Source organism: Halichoerus grypus, chromosome 8 (genome assembly GCF_964656455.1).
Source record: "Halichoerus grypus chromosome 8, mHalGry1.hap1.1, whole genome shotgun sequence".
NCBI classification, from domain to species: Eukaryota; Metazoa; Chordata; class Mammalia; order Carnivora; family Phocidae; genus Halichoerus; species Halichoerus grypus.
The window spans coordinates 111,288,794-111,316,095 of record NC_135719.1 but is presented as its reverse complement, the minus strand read 5'-3'; the positions used below and the strand labels follow the sequence as shown (position 1 = coordinate 111,316,095).

The 27,302-nt window shown below is 37.0% G+C and overlaps 1 protein-coding gene across 1 annotated transcript; it reads right to left on the bottom strand.

The window, feature by feature from the left end:
- ACTR10 (actin related protein 10) lies at nucleotides 1-27,302 on the bottom strand. Its single transcript, XM_036117475.2, has 13 exons — nucleotides 27,133-27,302; nucleotides 24,686-24,758; nucleotides 21,583-21,665; nucleotides 20,634-20,742; nucleotides 18,986-19,093; nucleotides 16,310-16,377; nucleotides 15,753-15,832; nucleotides 11,499-11,534; nucleotides 8,247-8,326; nucleotides 8,095-8,168; nucleotides 3,517-3,598; nucleotides 1,847-2,048; nucleotides 1-421 (listed from the first exon to the last, which is right to left on the bottom strand). Exons 1-13 carry the CDS (start codon nucleotides 27,207-27,209, stop codon nucleotides 240-242), a joined length of 1,254 nt encoding a protein of 417 aa, XP_035973368.1. The 5' UTR covers nucleotides 27,210-27,302; the 3' UTR covers nucleotides 1-239.

Here is a 27,302-nt window from a genome sequence, read left to right as displayed (position 1 = left end):
TTAAACTGCTTTACTATATTTTATTGATATAAATACAACAAATTTCATAAGCATCAGCTATTTTACTGTTACACAAGAAGAACAACAGTCAAAAGAATTAAATATTAATGCAAAAAGTAACTAAAGAAATGCTTTCACTTCCATAAAATCATCTCTAACAGCATCCTATATACTTTGTACAATTTGCTTATAATTGATTAGATACTTGATACAAAGCAAAGCTGAATTTCAATCAAATTTTATTTCTCAGTGGAAAAGGCTCTCTTCATCAGCGGTGGCTGAGCTTTCCCGACATCAAACATCATTTCCAAAGGTGGGTTATTAAGAGAACACCAATCAGGTATACGGCCTGTCTGATTATAATACTCCTTTGAGACTGAACGGCTCCCAAGTATGTCCTGCAGTGCCCCAAAAATAGCTCCTGTGTGGTAAAAAATATTTTTATAGTTAAGATGAAAACTTTTACCAGAAAATTTTATGTACACATAAAACCACTTCATTATATGGCAAGAGAGAACAGGTGAAATTCAGTAATGCATATTCACACTCTTCAAAGTAATTGCAGTTCTTTTATATCCTGTATTTTGAATAACAGGGTAAGCCACAACTCCTATGTTGAAAGTAACTTAAATGGCCTATAGCAGATTATAGTGAAAATGCTAGCAAGCATTACTGTGTCTAAAAGCAGGTGAGGTAGAGAGGGGTGGAAACTATTTTCAATTCTGTGTAAATACAGTAAATAATACCTTTAGTTTTCTTTGCCACAACTCTAAGATTGTATGTCAATAAATAAAACAGCACTGTAAAACCCAGTAAGCATCATTATAATGCCACCCAAGTCTATGCTGAAGACTTTATAAAGACCCACATGGCAGTCTTTAAAAAATAATTTGGTAACTAAATCCATTTGTCCTAGATCAAAATTACATTTTTACCAAATTCTACAAGAAATACAATATTCATTTAAAATCTCAATACTTTTTCTAATGATCAAGATACATATTAGCTGCAGATGCATTTTAAAACACGTATCAGAACATATATAAATATACACATCCATGATTGTTTTTCTCTTCAAAGTAGTGTCTCTCTCTCCCTATATATATGTATCTTCAAAGTAGTCTCTCTCTCTCTCTACATATATATATAGTCTCTTTCTCTCTCTCTAGTCTCTTTTCATGTATATAGGCTATTTCCTTATTTCAATGAAACTATCATTTCTTATGAACTATCATTCAATGAACTCAGTCACAAAATAAAGTATAATTATAAAATAAAGAGATCAATTCTCACATATGGCTCACAAATTGGCTTTAGAAGGAATTAAAACAAATGTTATGAGCAACGGTAGTACCACTGGAATAAATGCACAGCTATCCATCACTAATATGAGAAATGACTTTAATTGGATGAAGTTTACTTAAAAAATTAAAGTGCAGGGGCGCCTGAGTGGCTCGGTCGTTAAGCGTCTGCCTTCAGCTCAGGTCATGATCCCAGGGTCCTGGGATCAAGCCCCGCATCGGGCTCCCTGCTCAGCGGGGAGCCTGCTTCTCCCTCTCCCCCTCCCTCTGCTTGTGCTCCCTCTCTCGCCGTGTCTCTGTCAAATAAATAAAATCGTTAAAAAAAAAAAAAAAATTAAAGTGCAAATGCCAAGAGAAATAGATATATGATTCTGACAATAACTTGAGGAAAAGTTAGTGTTCAAAGAAAATTATTTAATAGTTCTATTAGTTTGTTAAGTGAGCAATTTTTAAGACTGAATCATCTATTCTAATATATCCATTAATAATACCATTCAGGAACCAATTACTATATAATCATTATATCTTAAAAACTAAATTCTTACCTCCCAACCAGGCCACACAATTAGCCTTTGCAGGTGGAGTATGAATTCGGAATGTCTTGGTGCCAAGTGCTTTTTTATATTTTGGTTTTTCTACCAAATACCTTATTTCTGCAAGCAATCTGTGGAGGAATCCTGGCAACATAGATGTGCCACCCGTGACCACCAAATTCTCTGCTAGTTGCTTTCTGGTGTCTATTGGGCACTGTTATTGAAAAGAAAGAAAAAAAAATTTATTCTTAACTGTATAAATAATGCTTGATTGGATTCAAGAAAATATACAGATTATATATTACAAATTAAATAGGTGAGCATTACTATTACAAAAAAAAAAAAAAGGCACAGCAAGGTTTCTTTAACAAGGGAGTTTTTCATGCAGCAAATATAACCATGATAATACTGCCATATACTTAATATAGAACTTTAAAGATTTCAAAATCTAATAGTATAGAATTTAAAATTCCACAGAGTATATGGTAGTTATATGTGAGTATTCTCATTTTCAAGACAGAATGACTCAGTTGAGCAAAGAACATGAGAAGAAATAAAACAACTTTCTTTTTTAGTAAGTAAGTATGTGGAAACTTAATTTTTCTAAGGTGGTAACTTCACAGTTATTATATCCAGAGCCAGTTGTCAAGTGGGAAGATAACATTCTTGGAAAAATTGTTTCTACATCAGTTCTAAAAATTAGAATGTTAAAGTCTTTCACTGATGCTATGTTTTTCGTAAGAGTCTCTGAGTAGAACTGCCAGAGGTAGACAGTATCTTCCAAAGCGCTGGCATTTCACATGGAGTTCTGTGATGCCATAGTCATTAAACAAAAGAAACATACTATCATACACCCTGTGGAATTTAAAATTCAATACTACACAAACCTGCATTTAAAGAAACTACAAGCTGTACTAGGTACAAAATAAAAATCTGATACTGTTGCTACAGAAATAATACATGATAGCACTACTTATCCCTGAGTCTGACATGTTGTAAATACCCTATCTCAGTGCCAAAGTAAAACTCGGTAACTGTAAAATTTAACATAAAAGCTAAAAATTGTAACCAGTGGCTAAAATATAAATACAGGGGCGCCTGGGTGGCTCAGTCGGTTAAGCATCTGCCTTCAGCTCAGGTCATGATCCCAGGGTCCTGGGATCGAGCCCCACATCGGGCTCCCTGCTCGGTGGGAACCTGCTTCTCCCTCTCCCTCTGTCTGCCGCTCCCCCTGCTTGTGCTCTCTCAGTCAAATAAATAAATAAAATCTTTAAAAAAATAAAATAAAATATAAATACAGAATAACATTTAAAAATTTTCTCAGGTCGCCTGGCTGGCTCAGTCAGTAGAGCATAAGACTCTTGATTATGGGGTTGTGAATTCAAGCCCCACATGGGATGTAGAGATTACTTAAAAAATTTTTTTCTCAGGGCGCCTGGGTGGGACAGTCAGTTAAGCATCTAACTCTTCGTTTGAGCTCAGGTTGTGATATCAGGGTTGTGAGACTGGGCCTGGCATCAGGCTCCCCACTCAGTGTGGAGTCTGCTTAGAACTCTTTCCCTCTCACTCTGCCCCTCCCCCATGCTCGCTCGCTCTCTCTCAAATAAATAAATCTTTAAAAAAAATTTTTTTCTCTAAAGGGCTGTAGTTGTAAATTGAAACTTTTTACGAAATCAAAATACCTGTATAAGGGAATCCAGTATTAAAGTGGCAACCGATTTCTCTTCATTATCTTGTTCAAAAAGAATCTCCACAACTGAATCTCTAATGAGATCAAAAACAGAGTGCTTTGTCGGCATCATATAGTATGATACAGAATATACCATTAGTTCTATTTTTTTAAGTAACAGTACTATGTTAACATAGAATAATTATTAAACACAAGGTGTTTGCATTTGTGAATGAGAGGAATAGAAGCACCTGCCTCACAGGTATTGAGGTGAGGATCCAGTGAGTCAAGAGAACACTGCCTGGGGCGCCTGGGTGGCTCAGTTGGTTAAGCGACTGCCTTCGGCTCAGGTCATGATCCTGGAGTCCCAGGATCGATTCCCGCATCGGGCTCCCTGCTCAGCGGGGAGTCTGCTTCTCCCTCTGACCCTCCCCCATCTCGTGCTCTCTCTCCCATTCTCTCTCAAATGAATAAATAAAATCTTTAAAAAAAAAAAAAAAAAAGGAGAACACTGCCTGGTACAAAGGAGGCGCTCCCCAAGTATTAGCTACAACTATTATTATGTACAGATTAACATACAGTTTGTCCAGTTATACTTCCTTAAGCCTAATAACAGGAAAGGAGTGAAATTCTATAAAAATAGGATTCAAGAAGCATATCCACAGTGATACAAAAGATATAAAAAACAATCCTCTCCCCAAGCATTTCTTTGTTTTTAAAAATAACATATGGCAAAGATTGTTAGTTGCCTAATAAAATATCCATTTTCCATTTTCCTGTTCATTCTCAAATTAAAAGAACCCTATTTTGGGGTAGCACAAGGAAGATCTTTGTAGTGATGGAATAGTTTTATATCTTGATGGTGGTGGTGATTACAAAAATCTGTGTGTGATAAAATTACACAGAACTATACATACACATGTTACACCGACACCAATTTACTGGTTTTACTATTGTACTACAGTTAAGTAAGATGTAACCACTGGGAGAAACTGGGTGAAGAGTACATGAGCCTCCCTATATTATCTTTGCAATTTCCTGTGAATCTGTAATTATTTGGAAGGAAAAAAAAAAGATAGAACTCCATTTTTAAGGTGGATACAATGCCTCTCCCGAGTTAAACACTGTATTTACCTGCCTCCCTTGTAGCTAGATGTGTAGCTAAGTGACAATGAGATGGAGGTAGAAGTGGTATGTGGGACTTCTAGAAAGTCTCCTTAAAAAGGAGTGGAAGCAGGGGCTGCTGGGTGGCACAGCTGGTTAAGTGGCCAACTCTTGGTTTCAGCTCAGGTTGTGACCTCAGAGTCATGGGATCAAGCCCCGAGTGGGGCTCTGCACTCAGCACAGAGTCTGCTTGAGACTCTCTCTCCCTCTCCTTCTGCCCCTCCCCCCTACATAGATTCAATCTCTCTCTCTCAAAATAAATAAATTAAACAAAACAAAACAGAGAGGAAGCACTTTTTTCTTTTCCTTCCTAGGGGTCCTTACTTTAAACACAGATATAGTAGCTCCAGCAACCACCCTGGTCCCTAAGGACAAGGCTACCCCCCAAAGGATGAGAGAGATGGAAGGATATTTACATCCCTGATGGGAGTTGTCATACCATCCCTGGACTATCTACCTGTGAATTTCTTTTAAAAGAGAGACAAACTTTTTTTTTTTTTTAGGATTATTTATTTGAGAGAGAGCACGAACAGGGGGAGGGATAGAGGGAGAGGGAGAAGCAGACTCCCTGCTGAGAGGGGCGCCTTATACAGGGCTCAGTCCCAGGACCCTAGGATCATGACCTGAGCCAAAGGCAGACGTTTAACTGACTGAGCCACCCAGGTGCCCCGAGAGAGAAAAAATTCTATCTTGGTGAAGCCACTACTGTCAGGTTTGTGTAATTGGTGGCCAAACTGAATACTAAGTGATGCAATATAAAACTATCTATACATATGCATATATAAACTCTATTTCTTAAAAATAAAATTTAGATCATACAATGCATAGAATTTTGAAGCTTTCTTGAATCTTTTTCAAAACATAAAATTCTCAACCAGGAAAGTATACTGAGGCCTGCAGAACACTCAACACTCACAGGTGGCCACTTGCTGCTACGCCTGCATACCTCCATTCCTACCAGTTGAGATGAATGCTTACAGAGCATCAGTTTTCTTTTTCCAAGTCTTTTATTGTCAATAGATTTGATATTGAAATTATATAATTTTACAATTATTACTTAACCAACAAATACTAGGGTAGAAAATAAGTTGTTTTTCTATGTGAGCTACGCTGAATGCTTTGAAAAGACAAATACTTTTTAAATCTTTTTTTTTTTTTTCAAGATTTTATTTACTCATTAGAGAGACAGAAAGCATACAGGGAGGGGTAGAGGAAGAGGGAGAGAGAATCTCAAGCAGACTCCACACTGAGCACGGAGCCCAACACAGGGCTCGATCCCAGGACCCCAAGATCATGACCTTAGCCAAAATCAAAAGTCAGATGCTCAACCAAATGAGCCACCCAGGTGCCCCTAAAATCTTTTTAATATGGGTAATACAACCGTAAAAGTCTAGAAGAAAATGTCTATAAGAATTCTGTACCAAGACTGATTCACAAATAACTAAGTTTTCACTGCACTTAAAAACGAAAACAGAAACAAAAAACTTGGAAATAATAAACCATGAATTTCCTGGTTTATGTACACTTAACTCCAAACTCTCGAAGCAGACTTACCCTCAAAGAAAAGGTTCTAGAAAAAAGTTTGGCAAATAATTACATATTTATATACTTTAATATGTTTAATGTTTAATATATGGTTTTTTAAAATGGTCTTTTACTTTAAATGACCCTTCTGATTTACCAACAAACTACTGGTCTGAACTATGTCTATTAGGTTTCAAATGAACTAGATTTTCGGGGGCGCCTGGGTGGCTCAGTTGATTAAGCGACTGCCTTCGGCTCAGGTCATGATCCTGGAGTCCCTGGATCGAGTCCCGCATCGGGCTCCCTGCTCAGCAGGGAGCCTGCTTCTTCCTCTGACCCTCCCCCCTCTCATGTGCTCTGTCTCTCTCATTCTCTCTGTCTCAAATAAATAAATAAAATCTTAAAAAAAAAAAAACAAATGAACTAGATTTTCGGTAGGAAAAACATGTTAGCAAACAATCGTAAATTAATTGGGTTTAAAAGGTGAGACACAGTGGTTTTTTTATTCCCAACCTATTTTCCTACTATTACGTAACCAAAAAGCTCCGTATTAATTTCCTTCAACATCTATTTTCTTCTCTTATTTTGGGCTCCACTCAACAACCTGGAGAAAATTTAAAATAGTAATTTAATGAATATAACTTAAAAAAGAGGTAAAACGATTAAAGTTACTATCAAAAAGTATTACATTCTCACTTTTTTTGTTCTACCCTACCATCTTTAACATCTGTGTATTTATGTTCATCCTTTTAATATCTCAACCTCTATATTATCTCAGAATCCAACAGGCTCTTCAATGTTTACATAACTTTTTTCTGTACATCTTCTGATCTAATATTTTACAAATGAAACTTTCATAAATACAAATTTTATAAAGCTTGTGTATAAACATAAATGCTATTGTTACCAATATAATTATGTAAGTCCTTAACTTATATTGCATCACTGAATAGAATAATCTAATGAATAATGAAAAAGTGAATCACTAACTGGTCCTTAAGATTTAGCATATTTGGGGCGCCTGGGTGGCTCAGTCCATTAAGTGTCTGCCTTTGGCTCAAGTTACGATCTCAGGGTCCTGGGATCAAGACCCACGTCTGGTTCCCTGCTCAGTGGGGAGTCTGCTTCTACCCCTCCCCCTGCTCCTTCTCTCTTTCTCTTGCTCACTCTTTCTCTCAAATAAATAAATAAAATCTTAAAAAAAAAAAAAAGATTTAGCGTATTTGGAAGAATGCATTCTTTCTAACATGAAAACATTCTAAAGCAAGAGCCAGCAAACTGTGGCCTGCAAGCCAAATCCAGCCCGTTTTTGTAAATAAAATTTTATTGGAACACAGCCATACTCATTCATTTACATACTATCTATGATTGATTTTGCACTCCAACTGTAGAGGTAAGTAGTTGCAACACAGATCATATGGCTCACAAAACCAAAGCTTGGCTCTTTATGAAAAAGGTTTGCTGAACCCTGTTTTAAAGTATTATGCTTTAGGGGCACCTGGGTGGCTCAGTCGGTTGAGTGTCTGACTTAGATTTTGGCTCAGGTCATGATTTCCTGAGATCAGCTCCCCATCAGGTTCTGAGCTCAGCATGGAGTCTGCTTGAGATTCTTTCTCTCTTTCCCTCTGTCCCTCCCCCCAGCTCACGCATGTATGCTCTCTCTAAATAAATAAAATCTTAAAAAAATGTATTATACTTTATTCTCTACCATAGTTCTACTAGTAAATTAATTCTGAATTACTTAAATTTTTTAAAATTAAAAAGTTGAATAAAATTAATCATAAATGAGGAGGCCTTATGAAAAACACATAATTGTTAAATCAGCAATATTAAAGGCTTAGATATTTTTAAAGCCCAAAAATTCATTCTTGTTCATTATTTGCTCATAACAATTAAGGTCTACCTGATTGATCCAAGAACATGTAAAATCTTCTCTCCATCTAATGGGTAGTCAACATTTGGAGGTGGTGAGGGACGCTGAAATATAAATATCATAAGCATAAATATATAGGTTATAACCTCTGGAAAAAGAATATATATTTATTTTTAACTTACCTCAGTATTCCCATCAATATTAAATTTTGCTGCTTGGATTTTTAATCCACGTTTTAGATCACTTACAAAGCAAGTGCGCACTTATGAGAAAGAAAAGGAGACTGTGTTATGGTTTGTGATTGAATCAATCTATGTCCAGTTAAAACAATTCTATTCAAGTGAACATGCTAGTTATCCATTCTTTTGGATTTTATAAACTATCCCTGGCTTTAGTTTGGTTATGACAATTTATTCACAAATAAAGAACTTTTTCATTCACTGCGGAATCATAAGACATGTTGCATATTCATCTTTCACAAAATCACATAAAAAAAACACCTCTGAGGAAACTTTTTTTTTTTTTTTTTAAGATTTAATTTATTTTAGAGAGAGAGAGAGCACACGCAAGAGCAGGGGGAGGGAGAAGCAGACTCCCTGCTGAGCAGGGAGCCCAATATGGGGCTCGATCCCAGGACCCTGGGATCATGACCTGAACTGAAGGCAGATGCTTAACCAACTGAGCCACCCAGGCGCCCAGAGGAAACTATTTTTTGGTATTCCCTGTATAAAGAGTACCATAATAAAAATAAATTTTAGCATCATGAAAATGTAGCATGTTTCTTTGAACCAGACTGATTTCTATCTCTGTATCTAATCTTATGTATCTACCTATCTGATTCTTTTTAAAAATCTTGGTCAGAACACAAAGCTAAATTTTGCTCTTAGCCATAGTAACACTCCTTAGTTTAGTGTTTATTGACATGATTATTTTCTCCTTCTTGGCATAGCCCAACACTACCATTTTCCTTCTACTAGATCACCTTTTTTTTGCACTTTGAACATTTATTCTTTCAAAGATTCTTTTTTTTTGAAGATTTTATTTATTTGAGAGAGAGACAGAAAGAGAGAGTGAGAGAGCATGAGCATGGGGGAGGAGCAAGGGGAGAGGGAGAAGCAGGCTCCCTGCTGAGCAGGGCGCCCGATATGGGGCTCGATCCCAGGACCCTGGGATCATGACCTGAGCCGAAGGCAGATGTTTGACCAACTGAGCCACCCAGGTGCCATCAAAGATTATTTCTATTGCAAAGTACCTTTTATAATAAGTTCCTTCAAATTATTTTCACAAATATGGCGCCTGGGTGGTTCAGTCGTTAAGCGTCTGCCTTCAGCTCAGGTCATGATCCCAGGGTCCTGGGATTGAGTCCCACGTCGGGCTCCCTGCTCAGCGGAAAGCCTGCTTCTCCCTCTCCCACTCCCCCTGCTTGTGTTCCCTCTCTCACTCTCTCTCTCTCTCTGTTGAAAAATAAATAAAATCTTTAAAATAAAAAAAAATATTTTCACAAATAGGTAAGGAATAAAGTTTTAAGTAGAAACAAAACTGATGTTGAATGCAATCTAATGAGTTAATTCCTTGTAAAACATGTTAGTTAAATATATATTTATATTTTACATAAAATTCTTCTCATTCACTAATTCAAAATATATTAAGAATCTCCAATATGTTAATATGCTAGATAGTAAGCTAGGTGTTCAATACGCTAGATGGTAAGCTAGGTGTTCAAGCTACTTACATATTTTTTATTTTATTCAAGTCCTCATAGCTATCTTTGTCATACAAGATAAATACCTAGCCCTTAAGATCTTAGATACTTGGCAGAAGAAGCCACTGCAATAAGCATGTACAAATGACTCAGGTTTTACAATAACTGAAAAAATTTTAGGTAATTATACCATGTAAGTAAATAATAAAATGAAGAACAAGATCCATTTTGCAGCCCTAGCTCTAACTCTACCTTTGGTGTGACACTGAACAAATCACTTAATATTTTAACAGATTATCCCCAGGTCTCATTTAATTCTCTTATTAATTTTACATTGACATTCTCAGTACTGAAGAATATTAAATTATATTTTAAATGCCTTTTCTTTCAGTGAATCAAAATACCAGAAAACTGGGGTGCCTGGGTGGCTCAGTCAGTTAAGCGTCTGCCTTTGGCTCTGGTCATGATCTCAGGGTCCTGATCAGTGGCGAGTCTGCTGCTCCCTCTCCTTCTGTCCCTTCCCCTCCTGCTTGTGCTCTCTCGCTCTCTCTCAAATCAATCAATCTTACCAAAAAAAAAATCCAGAAAACTCCATTTAAAAATTATAAAAATGCACTCTAGCAAGGGAGAGGTAATATATCCTAGTAAAGTGAATCCAATATACTTTGGCCCCAAATTAGAACTTCCAAAGTCAGTAAAATGACCTTACAAATATGTATTTAAAAACTAGAGTAAAAAAAAACCTCGGGGCACCTGGGTGGCTCAGTCATTAAGCATCTGCCTTCGGCTCAGGTCATGATCCCAGGGTCCTGGGATCGAGTCCCACATCGGGCTCCCTGTTCCGCGGGAAGCCTGCTTCTCCCTCTCTCACTCCCCCTGCTTTGTTCCTGTTCTCACTATGTCTCTCTCTGTCAAATAAATAAATAAAATCTTAAAAAAAAAAAACAAAAACCTCTATACAACATAAAACCAGTATCTTTCTGAAGCAATTTATCTGTTAATTCATACTGTGCAAACTGTTAATTCCCTAGTAATCCTGTATACTCTATAATTGAGAAGTTTCTTCAATAAGACATCATAGGGGCGCCTGGGTGGCTCAGTTGGTTAAGCAACTGCCTTCGGCTCGGGTCATGATCCTGGAGTCCTGGGATCGAGTCCCGCATCGGACTCCCCGCTCAGCGGGGAGTCTGCTTCTTCCTCTGATCCTCCCCCTCTCATTCTCTCTGTCTCCCATTCTCTCTCTCAGATAAATAAATAAAAAATCTTTAAAAAAAAAAAAAAATAAGACATCATAAATAATGCCAAAAGCTTCCATAAATCTAAAGAAAAATAAAAATTTTATTTACATTATTCCATAGCCTATCCTGTATATTAAATATTTTTAGGATATTATATTATGTACTTAATATTATTTTGTACCTCTGTAAATATTTCTAGAAACACATGCCTTCTAAACTAATACTTAAGGATATGGGGCGCCTGGGTGGCACAGTCGTTAAGCGTCTGCCTTCGGCTCAGGTCATGATCCCAAGGTCCTGGGATGGAGCCCATATCGGGCTCCCAGCTCCGCGGGAAGCCCGCTTCTCCCTCTCCCACTCCCCTTGCTTGTGTTCCCTCTCTTGCTGTGTCTCTCTCTGTCACATAAATAAATAAAATCTTTACAAAAAAATAAAAATAAAAAAATAAACTAATACTTAAGGATAAAAAGGACAAAAATGGGAATTTAGTTTACCTTTAATGTCCTCTAAGACACCTTCTGGAATTGAACCTGAAACAGAAATTTTATTTAGAACTACAGAAGTTCAATAATAAGCAGAAACAGTCTGCTAAATTGCACAACATTACCACTTTCCATTTCAGAAAAATTTTTAAAAATATAAGTACTATAACTTTTTAAAAGCCAAACAAAAAAGTTACCTTTGTTTCTAGGGAAGAAACTTCATCATTCAAAGTCAACACACACACACACACACACACACACACACACACACACACACACACACACAGGAATATTACCCAGCCATCAAAAAGAATGAAATCTTGCCATTTGCAATGACATGGATGAAGCTAGTGTATTATGATAAGTGAAATAAGTCAGTCAGAGAAAGACAAATACCATATGATTTCACTCATATGTGGAATTTAGGAAACAAAACATATGAACATAGAAGAACAGAAAAAGAAAAAAAGAGAGGAAGCAAACCATAAGAGACTCTTAACGATAGAAAACAAACTGGTGGGCGGGGGGATGGGTTAAATGGGTGATGGGTATTAAGAAGGGTACTTGTTCTGATGAGCCCTGGGTGTTGTATGTAAGTGATGAACGACTAAATTCTACGGATGAATCACGAAATTCTACTCCTGAAACCAGTATTATACTATATGTTAATTAACTAGAATTTAAATAAAAATTTGGAGGAAAAAGGAGAATGTATCTATTCAAAGAAATCTATACAATATAGAGAGCCTTTAGAAAGTGGACATTTGGATATATTACCATTGTGATGTGATTCTGTTGCTAAAAATCTAGTTATCCAAGTCAGACTCAGAAACATTTTCTAACCTAAATTTAAAATCTTCTAAACTCAGACTTAACTCATTATTAAATATGTAAAAATATTCTGATTTATAAAAACATTATTTACATCAAGGAAGACAGAAATTTAGAGCTGAAAATGGAATCATGATTTCATAAGGGTACTCATATGCACTTCTTCCATCAGAACCTACATATCTTGTTAGCTATATCTTTTAAGGTATGACAGCCACTGAAACAAAGTATTACTATAAATTAAACTTAGAAGCCACACCTTCAAAATGTTAAGCCATAACCTTTAAAAAAAATAATAAATAATATTAATCGCATTGCTTTTTTGAGGAGCAAAAAACTTTTAGCATTAGTAAGTACAGCTTTAGAATTATTATTTATCATTATCTCATCCTTTCCAAATTCCTACTTTTGTGTGTTTCATAATATAGCAATAATAGTATGCATATAATTTATAAATAAACATACATACGTATTGAAGGTACATGCTCCAAAGTTTTTTACTGATGGGGCTAGTGTGCGATCAAAAAGTTTGAAGACTTCTATCCTTATGTGTTGAAATTCACCTCACAAAAGGATAGAGATTTCCAAAAAAATTTTAATTTGGCTATAAAGAGATGAGAGAAATGTAACTAGATTATAGGAACCTATAAATTAAGAATAAGTGCTAAAAACTGTAGCATTTCACAACTGCTATATACTCTTTAGGGATATTCAGATGAATTCCAACATACAACAAATCTGGTAATATGAAAAAGTTTTCTTTAGGCAACATGTAAAGCAGGCTTGAAAATAAAGGGCTTATTTTAGCTGGGGTAGATGCTGCTTTGGGAAGGGCTTCCTTAATCTTAGTGAATAATAACAACTATTTAAACTTCTCAAATAAGAGGGGCGCCTGGGTGGCTCAGTCGTTAAGCGTCTGCCTTTGGCTCAGGTCATGATCCCAGGGTCCTGGGATTGAGTCCCACATCGGGCTCCCTGCTCCGCGGGAGGCCTGCTTCTCCCTCTCCCACTCCCCCTGCTTGTGCTCCCTCTCTCGCTATCTCTCTGTCAAATAAATAAATAAAATCTTTAAAAATAAATAAATAAATAAACTTCTCAAATAAGAAATAGAAACAAGAGGTATTCATGGTCTCTGGCTCTGAACAATCATATCTAAATTTTGGTTAATTTAGGAGAATAAGAAGCATAATATTTTTATATATAATTTATTTTTAAACTGTACACTTTTCAAATCAATGTACTTAGGTTATCCTTTATAAGTTACTATAAATATACTAAAGTATATTATAAAGTATATACGAAAGTATATTTATTCTTTTTGAACTAGGTTCCAAATACTAAATGAAAAAAGCTCATTCAGAGTTCATTTAAGAATACCCAAGTATACATAAAATGTGCACTTAATCCTTGCTAAGGACCTTGACAAGAGATATTTCAAATGTGTTTGCATTTCTGATCCTCCTAATAAGCATGTCATTCAGCAAATAATGATATGATTTAATTCCACAATTAGTAGGACTACAAGGCTATCACAGACTCAGACTTTGGGGATTATGTGAGAGAAAGATTAGAGAGTCCATGGTGGTTGGTTAAAAAACGGTGTCCAAGAATGTACAGTTCAGAATTTTAAGGTAAGTTATAATTAGTTTTAAAGAAGACCTTCATTAAAAATATCTTGGGATGCTACACAAACCCATTATCTTTGGACACTTTTTATAAATTAACTGTCTTCATGACATACTAAAAAAGTAACAAAGTTTATCTGGAAAAGAAAAATTATAATCTAATCTATAGAATAGAGAATGCTATTATCTTAACTACTAAAAGAAAAATTGGAAAACAATATACGCAAGGATATATGTCCTAAAAACCTGCCTTTCTCTTTCCAACATTTATTCAGTGCCCAGGTAGTAAACTAAGTGCTACTGATTGAAAAACAACTAAGACAGGGATCCTCAAAAGTCTACGAAGGGAAACAGGTGAGTTAACAGGCAAACGAGGATGTGTCATATGTGCTATAATAAATACTACTGAGGACTTAACAGAGAGGGGAGAAATTTATTCTCCTCAGGGGAAATGAGGAAGGCTTTATAATAAAATGACATTCCAGGGCGCCTGAGTGGCTCAGATGGTTAAGCGCCTGCCTTTGGTTCAGGTCATGATCCCAGAGTCCTGGGATCGAGTCCCACATTGGGCTCTCTGCTCCTTGGGAGCCTGCTTCTCCCTCTCTCTCTCTCTCTCTGTCTCTCATGAATTAATAAATAAAATCTTTAAATAAATAAATAAATAATAAATAAATAAATAAATAAATAAATAAATAAATAAATAAAATGACATTCCAGCTGAGTCATGTAGAGGGATCAAAAACCCAACATCCCAGGTAAAGAAAGAGAATAAATAAACGCTCATGGTTGTGGGAGGACTAGTGGAGCCTAGAAGACTATATGAAATTTACTGTAGCTGAAATAAGTCACACAGGGTTAAGTTTAGTAGTTTAGGGCTAAGAGGTAGAAAAAAAGTCAGATTGGGAAGAAACAAGTATATCAAGCAAATAATTTGGATTTTAAGCTGTGGAGCCAGCAAAAATCCTTAAGCCGTGTAATCAGACTTGTATTGTGTAAGTTATTTCTGGCAACAGTATGAAATACTAAACCAGTCCAGAGAGTCTCCTATAATAATCCAAGCAAGAAATAATGAGGGTCTAGTTTACAACGTCTTTGCTTTCAGATGTTCAGTAGTATAGATGATAGAGAAAAAGATATGAAATTTAAGAGAGATTTCTGAGGGAGAACTGAAAGGACTTTTAACTCCAGTTTTCTAAAATGAGAGATAAGGAAGATATCATCTTTATCTGAGAATGACTTGTTGAAATGAATTTGGAAGAAGAGATAATATATTCACTTTTTGAAGGTCTTAAGTACGAGGTACCTAAACATGCCTAGTTTACACCTAAAAATCAGTTGGAGATATGAATATCAAGAAGGGTCAGGCCCAATGATACATTTGAGAATCAACTGCATATTGACGTAGCTGAAGTTATAAAAATAGATGAGATCACTTTTAAAAAGCCAGGAGGAAGAAAAAATGAAAACCAGATACCTAGGAGAATATCAGTAGAGAAAGCAAGAGCAGAGGAAACCAAGGAACATCACATAATAATAGAACACCATAAAAGGAACAGAGGCCTGAAAGCAAAGAGAAGAGATAATATCAAAAGTATATGATAATCCACAATGTCAAAAGTTCTAGAAAGGATGACCAAAATTAAACTATTGGATTTGGTAATTAAGAGGTCAATAATGACCTTATAATTGGAGCAATGACATCAGTGATGTGAGGGAAAAGAGAGTAACTATACAATGAGGTAGAAAACAAATGAGTCGAAGAACGACAAGGGAATGTAAACCACCCTTAAATAGTTTAAAATAGTTTTACCCATCACGGAGGGAAAGCTCTGTTCTTTAGCAGCACCTGTGTCAACAGTACATTGCTCCAGCAGCTGAGTTTCCAACTCCCTGAAATTAAAAAAAAGTAGTTACTGGAACTAAAATATTGTACTTGATATCCTTCTCTTAATACTTTTACTACATAATAGGTTATAATGCTTTAAACTAAAGTGGTTTTATCCTGGGGCGCCTGGGTGGCTCAGTCGTTAAGCGTCTGCCTTTGGCTCAGGTCATGATCCCAGGGTCCTGGGATCGAGCCCCACATCGGGCTCCCTGCTCGGCAGGAAGCCTGCTTCTCCCTCTCCCACTCCCCCTGCCTGTGTTCCCTCTCTCGCTGTGTCTCTGTCAAAAAAATAAATAAAATCTTGAAAAAAAAGGTGGTTTTATCCTTAAAAGATGAATACATCTTTATATAGAAAGAAGGGTAATAGAAAATGGACTAAATAACATTAAATGTCCATATTACCCTTTATTGATCACTGTCAAAAAATTAACATGTTTTTGTGGTACAGGTGGAGCAAATGTGCTAAATCCCAAGACACTTACTTGTGAAGAGCTTTTCCTCCTAGGGGGAGCGCTCCCCAACAATTTAGTACTGGGATTCCTTCATATATCTATAGGGTAGTTAAGGGTACAACTATTTTAGGAGATAAAACATGGCTTCCTTGATACTTTCCTCACCTTCTGCAGTATTAAGTCAACTTTGGTAACAAAGTCTTCATATTTTTAAAAGAGTTACAGAAAAACCAGTCTTTTTTCATATTCTTCTTCAAAGAAAAAGGTTAAACACACACATACACACACACACACAAACACACACACACAGAATTCGTTAGTTACAACTAGGGTGTCTAATAAAGTAGCTACTTGAAATGTGGCCAGTCTGAATTGAGATGTGCTATAAGAACAAACTTGATACCAAATTTAGAGGACTTAATACGCACATACAAAAAACCCTATAAAATATCTCATAATTTTTATATAGTTTCTATGTTGAAATGATAATATTTTGAATATATTGGGTTAAATAAAATATAGTAACTTCATCTTTCACTTGTACTTTTAAAAATGTAGCTCTTAGAAAAATTTTAAATTACATATATGTCTCACATTGTATTCCTATTAGAGCTGAGAGGAGTGGACAATACTATACTGTGGATGTTACCTTATTTTCCATATTGTTTTTGCTGATGTATATAAGTACAATATTTATAAAAAAAGGAAAGAGTATATTGGTAAGAACATTGGCTTTGGAAACAAACATGAGTTATACATCTTGGCTATGTGCTTATATGACCTTGGGTATATATGACCTTGGGTAGATAACCATCTACCCCAACTTTCAATCTTCTGCTTTATATAACAAGGAGAATAATACCTATGTTGTAGGATTGTTATGAGGTTTTTGGTTTTTTTTTAAGATTTATTTATTTGAAGGGGGGAGGGGAAGAGGGAGAGAAAGTCTTTTTTTTTTTTTTTTTTAAAGATTTTATTTATTTATTTGACAGAGAGAGAGAGAGGGAACACAAGCAGGGGGAACAGCAGAGGGAGAGGGAGAAGCAGGCTTCCCGCAGAGCAAGGAGCCTGATGCAGGGCTCGATCCCAGGACCCCGGGATCATGACTTGAGCCGAAGGCAGACGCTTAACCGACTGAGCCACCCAGGCGCCCCGGGAGAGAGAGTCTTAAGTGGACTCTGAGCACAGAGCCCAAGGCGGGGCTCAATCTCACAACCCTGAGATCACAACCTGAGCCGAAACTAAGAGTCAGATGCTCAGCTGACTGCGCCACCCAGGCACCCCACTGTTAGGAGATTTAAACACAAAATACTTCATATATATTTTTAAAAGATTTTATTTATTTATTTAGTGGGGGGGGAGCGCACAAGCAGGGGGAGTGGGAGAGGGAGAAGCAGGCTCTCTGCCAAGCAGGGAGCCCGACGTGGGGTCCGATCACAGGACCCTGGGAGACCCAAGCCGAAGGCAGACACCCAACCGACTGAGCCACCCAGGCGCCCCAGAAAATACTTTATATTTTAAAAACTATTACCTAATTTAGTTCTTTAGGAGCTAATGATTCTTGATTTCACTCCCCCAAGTATTTCTTCTAATAAATACATATGTAGATCTCAAAACTTCCTAAGAGTCATGCACTTACATACTTCAACGTCCTTTTCAATGGAACAATATCCACTGTTAACAATTTTTTTTTTTTTTTAAGATTTTATTTATTTATTTGACAGAGGGAGAGAGAGAGAGAGCATAAGCAGGGGGAGCAGGAGAGAAGGAGGCTCCCCACTGAGCAGGGAGCCCGATGCGGGACTCCATGACTGAGCTGAAGGCAGACACTTAACCATCTGAGCCACCCAGGCACCCTCACTATTAACATTTCTAAGAGCCTTTACCTATACTCAGCTTACATGCTTCTAATGACAAGGAATGCACCAGTGTATAGTCACTAATTCCATTTTGGGATAGCTTGAATTACTAGGAAGTTCTTCCCAGTGGTGAATGATATAAAACTAGAGCACTGTTAAGCAAGTTATTACATGCCAGGTCATATGCTAAATACTTAACATACATTGTCTCACTCAAGTCACACAATATCCCCTTCATGAGGTGGAATTATTATAATTCCCATTACACAGATGAGAGAACTGAGGCCCAAAGAGATTACTTGATTAACATCATACAACTAGTAAGAAGCATTGCCAAGAATTACCACTTATGTGTGTATTTGATTCCAAAACCAAAATCATAAACCCTATACCCTACTGTGCCTCCAATGAGAGAAAAAGAAAAAAATGTACTTACTTTTCCACAGCAAGCCCTTCAGCTATTTGAAAGCAGATTTCGTGTTTTAATTTTTCTTGATTTAACTTTCTCATTTTAGTTTCTCCAATTACTCTTTGTATGATCTTTTCTTAGAACTTGACTAAGGTAGTCAAGTACTATGACACATCCTAATTAGCTAATGTTCCTCTTAAAAATTGAACATAATATTCATGAGGTCTGACCTCTGAAGTACATACCAGGACCAAGTCACAATGGTAATTTCTACAAAATTTAAGTCTCACAATCCTGTGAATTTTTTCCACATGGGAATTTATACTTGTATATGGTAACCCCAAATAGTTTCATTGCATGAAAACCACTTATAATAAGCCTAATTATGTTAAAGTAGGGTAAAAACTGAAAAATCAGCTGCTTGACAAAAAAAGATACAGGTAACACCAGGCTCTCCCTATATCCGCAATCCAGGACCATAGCAGAGTTTATCCCAAGTGTCAGAAGAGCCATTAGATGACTTGGAGCAAGCAGGACAGATGGAACCTAGAAAAGAATAAAACCAAAATAACAATAACAACAACAAAACCAGTAGTTGAAGGTGTTTCCCATATATTTCAAATATACTTGAAAAAATTCACAGTAACATTATATTTATGATACCTTTCAACCATTTTATGGTGCCAAGAACTAGTTTGTTGATTTATTTGAATTTACACAATCATGTAAATATACAATAAATAAAAACACTCTTTAAATTCTCTAAGTTATTTTATTCCAAAATGACAATTACGAAACTTTTTTTTTTAATTTTTGTTCTCTCTCTCTTTTTTAAAAGATTTTATTTATTTGAAAGAGAAAGAGAGAGCACAAGCAAGTGGAGCAGCAGGCCGAAGGAGACAGAGAAGCAGGCTTCCCGCGGAGCAGGGAGCCCGATGCGGGGCTCGACCCCAGGACCCTGGGACCATGACCTGAGCCGAAGACAGACGCTTAACCGACTGAGCCACCCAGGCGCCCCTGTTCTCTCTCTTTTGGAGGGAAAAATGAAAGGGATAAAAGAAGAGGTACAGAAACATAAATTCGAAAAAAGATGCTTAAATTTAAAAAAATAGATGTCTTTGCCATCAAAATGAAAATTAAGAAAAAGATTCTTGATTGTCTTAAAAAAAAAAAAAAAAAAAAAAAAAGATTCTTGATTGTCTTTATTTGCAAAGTTTGTAATATGAGCTCTACTTTTAAAACATAATATAGCAGTTAAAATTAAATTGAAGAGCTATAAAAATCCTTAACTCTGTGTGACATTTTCAGCGAGAATTTGCCAGATCTGGTGATACCCCAAATATCAGATAAATATTCAATCAAAATATGAAAGTCCTTATAAACAAATGCTAAAATATAATGGCCATATTTCCCTTACCTAAAGGTTGTGTCAGAGGGCAGGGCGGGGGATAGTTCTAAGTAAAGACATTGAAAAAGGCATGGAGGTGGCACCTGGGTGGCTCAGTCAGTTAAATGTCTGACTTCAGCTCAGGTTATGATCTCAGAGTCCCGGGATCAAGCCCCACAATGGGACTCCCCACTCGGCGGGGAGTCTTCTTGTCCCTCTGCCCCTCCCCTTGCTCATGCTTGCTCTCTCTTTCAAATAAATAAATAAAATCTTAAAAATAAATAAATAAATAAAGCCTAAAATGAAGGAACTGAAGAATTTAGAACAGTCAGCATAACTAAACAACAGAAACTAGAAAGACCTGAGGAAAAAAACACATTATAAACACCACAGCAAAGAATATACCTTTTAATTCTAAAAAAGTCCTCAAACAAAAAAAAACCTATGTTAAAATAAATAAATAACAGAAATATCAATAAGAAATTGTCAGTTACCTAAGTATTGGATGAAAGGCTGATTACACATGAAATAATCATACAAAGAAAAGAAAATAAATGGTCAATTTAAAATCGCTTGAGTTTAATCTCACCTGGTTTCTCAAATGCACGTGTAAAATATATATAATGAAGGAAATTAAACAAGGACCTTTTAGTTTAAGTTTTAGTACCTACAAAAAACAACAACATAAAAAACAGGTACCTCAAAATATTTGAAAAGAACCCGAGTGAGTGTCTCTCTGAAGTGGGAAGGACATAGTACCGACTCGATAACCACAACTCGGCGGTCTCTAGGATTCACCAACAGATGCCTGGAAAGTGATAGTTTTTACTTATGAAAGTAAATAAAAGTTGGTATTCATTTTGGCACATAATGCAATTTTGTTAAGAAAAGAGAAACTATACTACCTTAGCTCAAGATGTTTTATGACAAAAAGACATATTTATTTTATTACCCTGGAAACGTAACATTCCTGAACTCTAATTATTAAGTGCTAGTTACTGTGTCAGTATCTTTACATCTGTTACTTCATTTATCTCAGTAAACAAAAGCTACAGCCTAGTATGAATACACACTTGAGTCATTAAAAAGATTTTTTCTTTTTTTAGGTTACAAAAGTAATATATGCTCACAAAATTCCAAATATAACAGAAGTTTATAACTTGGAAAGTACAAATACCTTACACTTCTACTAGCCAGAAACTATCATTTATAGCAGTTTGTATATTGTCATTATGGTCCATGCATATGAATGTATTTTAATAGAAGCGTTTATTCCACAGATGTTCTGAAACTTGCTTTTTTCAATTATCAATATATCTAAGACACCTTTTGTATGACTACATATAGATACAGAACTCTTTTTTTAATGGCTGTAAAGTGTTTCACTATATGGATATATAATAATTTAATTATCCAACCCCCTTTATTAATGAACATTTAATTTGTTTTCAGCATTTCCTTATGCTTGCCAGTTATCTAGTCTTCAAATACATTTTGGAAAAGGTTGAAAATAAGCAAGTAAAAATGCAGTGGAGGTCAACTTTTTTTTTTGCATCAGATGTAACACAACCAAATATTACTATGACCGGCATTAGGAAAATCTAATCACAAAAGCTGGGGGTAAAAAACAAACACAACTGCATCTTACCTGAAATACAGTATGTGGATGAATTCCTTCAGGTAGGAATACAATTCTTCTGTATTGATATTATATTGAACAACTTTGATAGGCTATAAAAAAATTAAAATAATTTATTAATTTATAATAACAAAATAATCTCAAATTAAAACATGCTTATTTATTGTACTAATGCATTTTCTGATAATAAATCACAACTAATCTTTATTGGGAATAAATGCAAACATTAAACATAAATAAATCACTTAAATTAGGAATCTTTAAGAATGGGCCTAAGATAACAGAACTTTTTGCTTTGTGGGGATAAAAGTATGTGTCCACAAGTAGAAAGCTATGCTCATTTGCATTTTTCCTCCATCTGGACTTACCATTTTGGCAGGACTGATCAAAATCACTGATTAAAAAGTATCAAAAGCTTCCTCAAACACTCCAGAGTTGGTCCAGTCCCTGTAAGTCACACCCAAAGCAATAACACTTTCCCTTTTGTAAGATCACCCCACTTAATTACTTGTGAAATGTCTACCTTCCCATTAGACTACATACTCTAAGGTGCAAGAACTGTTCCTAGTTTGCTTATGATATATCCTCCTTCAACTGACACAGTACCAGGCACCAAGTACATGCTCACAAACGTGTGGTGAAAAACAGCACTAAACAGTATATGCAAACACTACCAGCCCATGAGTGCTAAGTCAACACCAATAGAGAACAAGGGCTTTACTTATGATCCTCAGAAAGCTGTAAGTACTCTGATGCATCACTGGCAGACCTCTCTTCATTTACTTTTAGTGGAAAGACCATTAGCTCAGCTGATTTCATGATTTTATGTAGCTTAAAGAAGGTTCCAAACCATGTATGGCTGATTATAGATTAATCTTCAAATACATATTTGTCTTTTCAAGATGAATATAAAAGCTAAAAGCACTAAGAAAAATATCAATGAGAATGTTAAAGTTCTAAGTCCAGTCAGGAATCTATCTAGAAATTTATCAAGTATCACATTAACCTCAATTATTATAAAGCAAAAGAACATGAAAAGTGAATAGACAGGAACTTCCATCACATTTTGAATACACACCACAAGTACCTACTATATTTCTAGCTTATGCAAGGATTTGCGGGGAAAAAAAATTGTATATACCTATCTTTTGTTCGTTCATTCATTCATTCATTCATATAGGCTCCCTGACCAGCATGCATTCATTCATTCATTCATTCATTCATATAGGCTCCCTGACCAGCACTGAGCCCAACATGGGGCTTGAACTCACGACCCTAAAATCAAGACCTGAGTTGAGATCAAGAGTCAGCCACTCAACCAACTGAGCCACCCAGGTGCCCCCCCAAAATTTTTATTTTTTTAAGTTTTTATTTAAGTAATCTCTAAACCCAACGTGGGGCTCGAACTCACAACCCTGAGATCAAAAGTTGCAATGTTCTTCTGACTGTGCCAGCCAGGCACCCCTGGAAAATTTTGAAATCAATAAAGTGATTCCCTAATCAAGCATAAATTAAAAAGATTTGTGAATCAATGTATTTCTTGTAGATCTTAAAGATGTATCCCATTACCAAATATAAACTGATGTACTAATCTATTTTGTTACAATATGTACTTTTATAAAACCAAATACCATATTTCCATTGCTAAATAAGGGAATAGTATCTACATAATGTGAAATTTGTATTAGTTCATGTTAGACAAGAGGAGCTGAAATGATAGCAGAGTTATAACTTTCATCAAGAAAAAGAAAGTTGGGGCGCCTGGGTGGCTCAGTCAGTTAAGCGGCTGCCTTCGGCTCAAGTCATGATCCCAGCGTCCTGGGATGGAGCCCCGCATCGGGCATCATGCTCAGCGGGGGAGCCTGCTTCTCCCTCTCCCTCTGCCTGCCTGTCTGACTACTTGTGATCTCTCTCTCTCTCTCTCTCTGTCAAATAAATAAATAAAATCTTTTTTTTTTTTAAAGATTTTATTTATTTATTCATGAGAGACAGGGGGAGAGAGAGAGAGAGAGAAAGAGGCAGAGGCAGAGGGAGAAGCAGGCTCCCTGCTGAGCAGGGAGCCCGATGCGGGACTCTATCCCAGTACCCTGGGATCATGACCTGAGCCGAAAGCAGACGCTTAACCATCTGAGCCACCCAGGCGCCCTAAATAAAATCTTTGAAAAAAAAAAAAAAGTCATCAGCTCAGTGGCCACACACATAGGCATCCTTTAAGATCTATTTTTCAAAAGCTTAAATGAGGGGCCCTAGATGGATCAGTCCATTAACGGTCTGCTTTGGCTCAGGTCATGATCCCAGGGTCCTGGGATAGAGCCCTGTGCAGGGCTCCCTGCTCAGCGGGGAGGCTGCCCCTCCCTCTGCCCCTCCCCCTGCTTATGCACAGGAGCGCAAGCGTGCGCCCTCCCTCTCTCTCTCTCTCTCTCTCACACGCGCGCGCGCGCTCTTTCTCAAATAAATAAAATCTTCAAAAGCTTAAATGATCTTCTGTAGCAGGGGCTCCCTTCCCAAAGCAGACCCTTTCATGACTCTTCATTGGGCTGCATTTCCTCTTGGTTCCACCTTAACAATAGCCCCACTGGCTCAGAACTGACTTCCATCTGCACTGGCTCAGCACCCACTGACCAACATTTTCAATCCATTATTCCATTTTATTTTTAATATCCCCGAGAGAGCCTCCAGGCACTCTCAGTTGCAAGCCAAAGCTATTCTAATTTTTTTCCTGAGGAATCAGTTATTACTTTTGCTAGTGCTGTAATTACAAAATTATGTGGGTTTTATAAGGTCTGCCCCACCATAAGCCTACTTTTATTTGTGATGGAAAGGTTTTTCAGGAATGCAAATATTAAGTTATGGCAGAAGCATCTGTATTTGATTTTAACACGTGAATTTTATGGCATGCAAAATTATTCTTCCTATTGCTCTACAATTCCTGGTTGGTCAAATTAGCTTTGGTAGGAAACTTAAAATGAAATAAAGATTTAAAATTTTTTTCTTGGAATACAGTCATAAGTTACATATTTAGCATTGTTCTAATCAATCTTACTTGAAGTCACATTAAAAAATATTTTATAGTACAGCACTTGTTTTACTAAATTGTTAAAAAAGTCAATACCTTAGGCAGCCCAGCTTTTTTAATCACACTAGGAATTATGCATCTTGGACCAGTTTCTCCAGCAAATCCACACCTGAAAATAAACAGAAAATTGAAACATTCAACTTATTGTAACATTCTATGTATTTGTCACAGAAACAAGTTTTTCTGCATTTGTTTCAAAGCAGTGGTCACAAAAACATATGGAAACATCTCTGATGTATTAAAAGGGACAAAGAAACTAAGAAAAAATTAATGCCATCTATATTCATAATTGTGTATTACAGGTAAAAAATTGTTTCAAATTAGTGATATCGAAATGAAACAGTATACTATTTTAGACCAGTATGTACTTTTTATAGTTTTTTTTTTTTTTTAAAGATTTTATGTATTTATTCATGAGTGAGAGAGAGAGAGCACACAAGCAGGGGGAGCGGCAGGCAGAGGGAGAAGAAGGCTCCCTGTTGAGCAAGGAGCCCAATGCAGGACTCGATCTCAGGACCCTGGGATCATGACCTGAGCTGAAGGCAGATGCTTACCTGACTGAGCCACCCAGGTGTTTCTCAGTTTTAAATTATAGCTGAATTTTAGGCAACACATCTCTACAACCCTGGATTATCTGACTACATTATATGACTTCACTTACATAATTCATGAGTTACTCATAATTTCATCACTCTAATATTAATTTCCATATTTATGTGTTTCCTTTTGGTCTTTTTTTTACATTATGTGTATTTGACATAATCAGGATGTTCAAATGTCATGAACTTCATATAATAAGCTTCTGCCCAAAATGGTCTTGGTATTTTAAAAACCTCATAATATTTCATCCTTAAAAAAATGGTTCACCTGGGACGCCCGGGTGGCTCAGCCGTTAAGCGTCTGCCTTCGGCTCAGGTCATGATCCCAGGGTCCTGGGATCGAGCCCCGCATCTGGCTCCCCCTGCAGGAAGCCTGCTTCTCCCTCTCCCACTCCCTCTGCTTGTGTTCCCTCTCTCACTGTGTCTCTCTGTCAAATAAATAAAATCTCAAAAAAAAAAAAAAAGATTCTCCCAAGTATTTAGGTATTTGCATGTATGTTTCATGTTAGTAAAACAAAACCTTTCTAAAAATTCTGCTAAAAATGATCACCATGTAAGTTTAGTCTTAACATGATCTCTTCTTATCCCGCCTAGTTTCCAGTACTGCTCTCCTATTCCCAAATAGCTCCTTCCATCTTCTACTAGTTACATCTCCATGTTTATTTGCACCAATGCTCCTCAAATACCCCAGGATGCAGCCCACTGGTTGACTTCAATTCCTTTCTTTTACTTCATAAATTCATCTTATTACCCTCCTCTTGATTTGTCAATAATCATCTTCCTGTATAGTAACTTTCTGCTTCTCATTTCCTCATAGCCAGACTAATTATCTTTGGGTGTCAGCCTCAAGGTATTTATTATGCTATTAAAATAAACATTTAAAATAAAACATAAATAAGGGAGGATCTTGCATAGAACAGTAAGAGAATGTCATGGACCAAGAATGTCATGGACCAAACACATAAACCTGTGTTTAATCCAATTCTGGAGCACCTGAGGTCCAATACTTAAATAGGCGGTTTTGACAACTTATTCAACAAATAATTATTAAATACCTACTATATACTAGGCAGTGTTCAGATATATATAAAGATTTTCAGATATTTCTATTTCAAATATCTATACAAGAGGCAATTCTCTTATCGTCCTCTTGAGCCCAGTACAAGGGCTCACAACCCCAAGTCCAAGGACCACTGTGATCGTCCGCTAACCTCTGAAACCGTGGGCAAATATTTTAAGGTTTGTGTATCTGTGGCTTGCTTTCGGTCGTCAAACGGATCTATGCCATCCAAAAGACTGAAAGCCACTAGTGTTTACAAGCTGCCTTTTAAAACATCTCAAATTTCCTAATTTAAGAGTTCGGGGCCGGGCACAACAAAGGATCTCGTCTTACCTACAGGGCTTCACCTCTTTGTTTATGTGTTCCGTCTCTCTAATTGGACTTCCTACTCTTGTGGAGCAATGGCCCTGTCTTATATTTGAATCTCCGGTACCAACAGACGCTCCATTCAATAAACGTTTACGTTACAGTTCGGTTGCTACCCTCCTAAGCAGGTAAGCCCAGGATAAGGTCTAAGCCATCGCTGTCATCCCCTGCATGGATCACACCAAAGGGTCCGTTCAATCCGGGGTGACAACCTGGGGCGGCGGCGAAAACCATTCTCCCGAAGCCTCCTGGGCCTCTCCAGGAGTCAGAACGGGATCCTCGGGACTCGTATAGCCCATGTTGAAAATAAATAATAAGGGCCGTAATTTGCGGAGGTGCTGGAGGAAAAAATGGAGATATGGCAAACTGCCCCGTGAGCCTGGGAAGAGGACCGGGGCCGGGCCTCGACCACCCGCCCTCCCCTCAGGACGACCGCAGTCAGCGCCGTCGCCACTCACTTGGTAAAAGCCTCTCCTAGGTCTATCACGACTGCCGTTTTCTCCCCGCCGCTCCCTAGGCCTTCATACAGCGGCATGGTAGTAAAGACCACCGCAAGAACGAGAGCTCCAAGGCAGGCCCCACAAGTTTCTGCTCTCAGTGGGGCGGAGCCGAGGCGACGGCGCGTGGG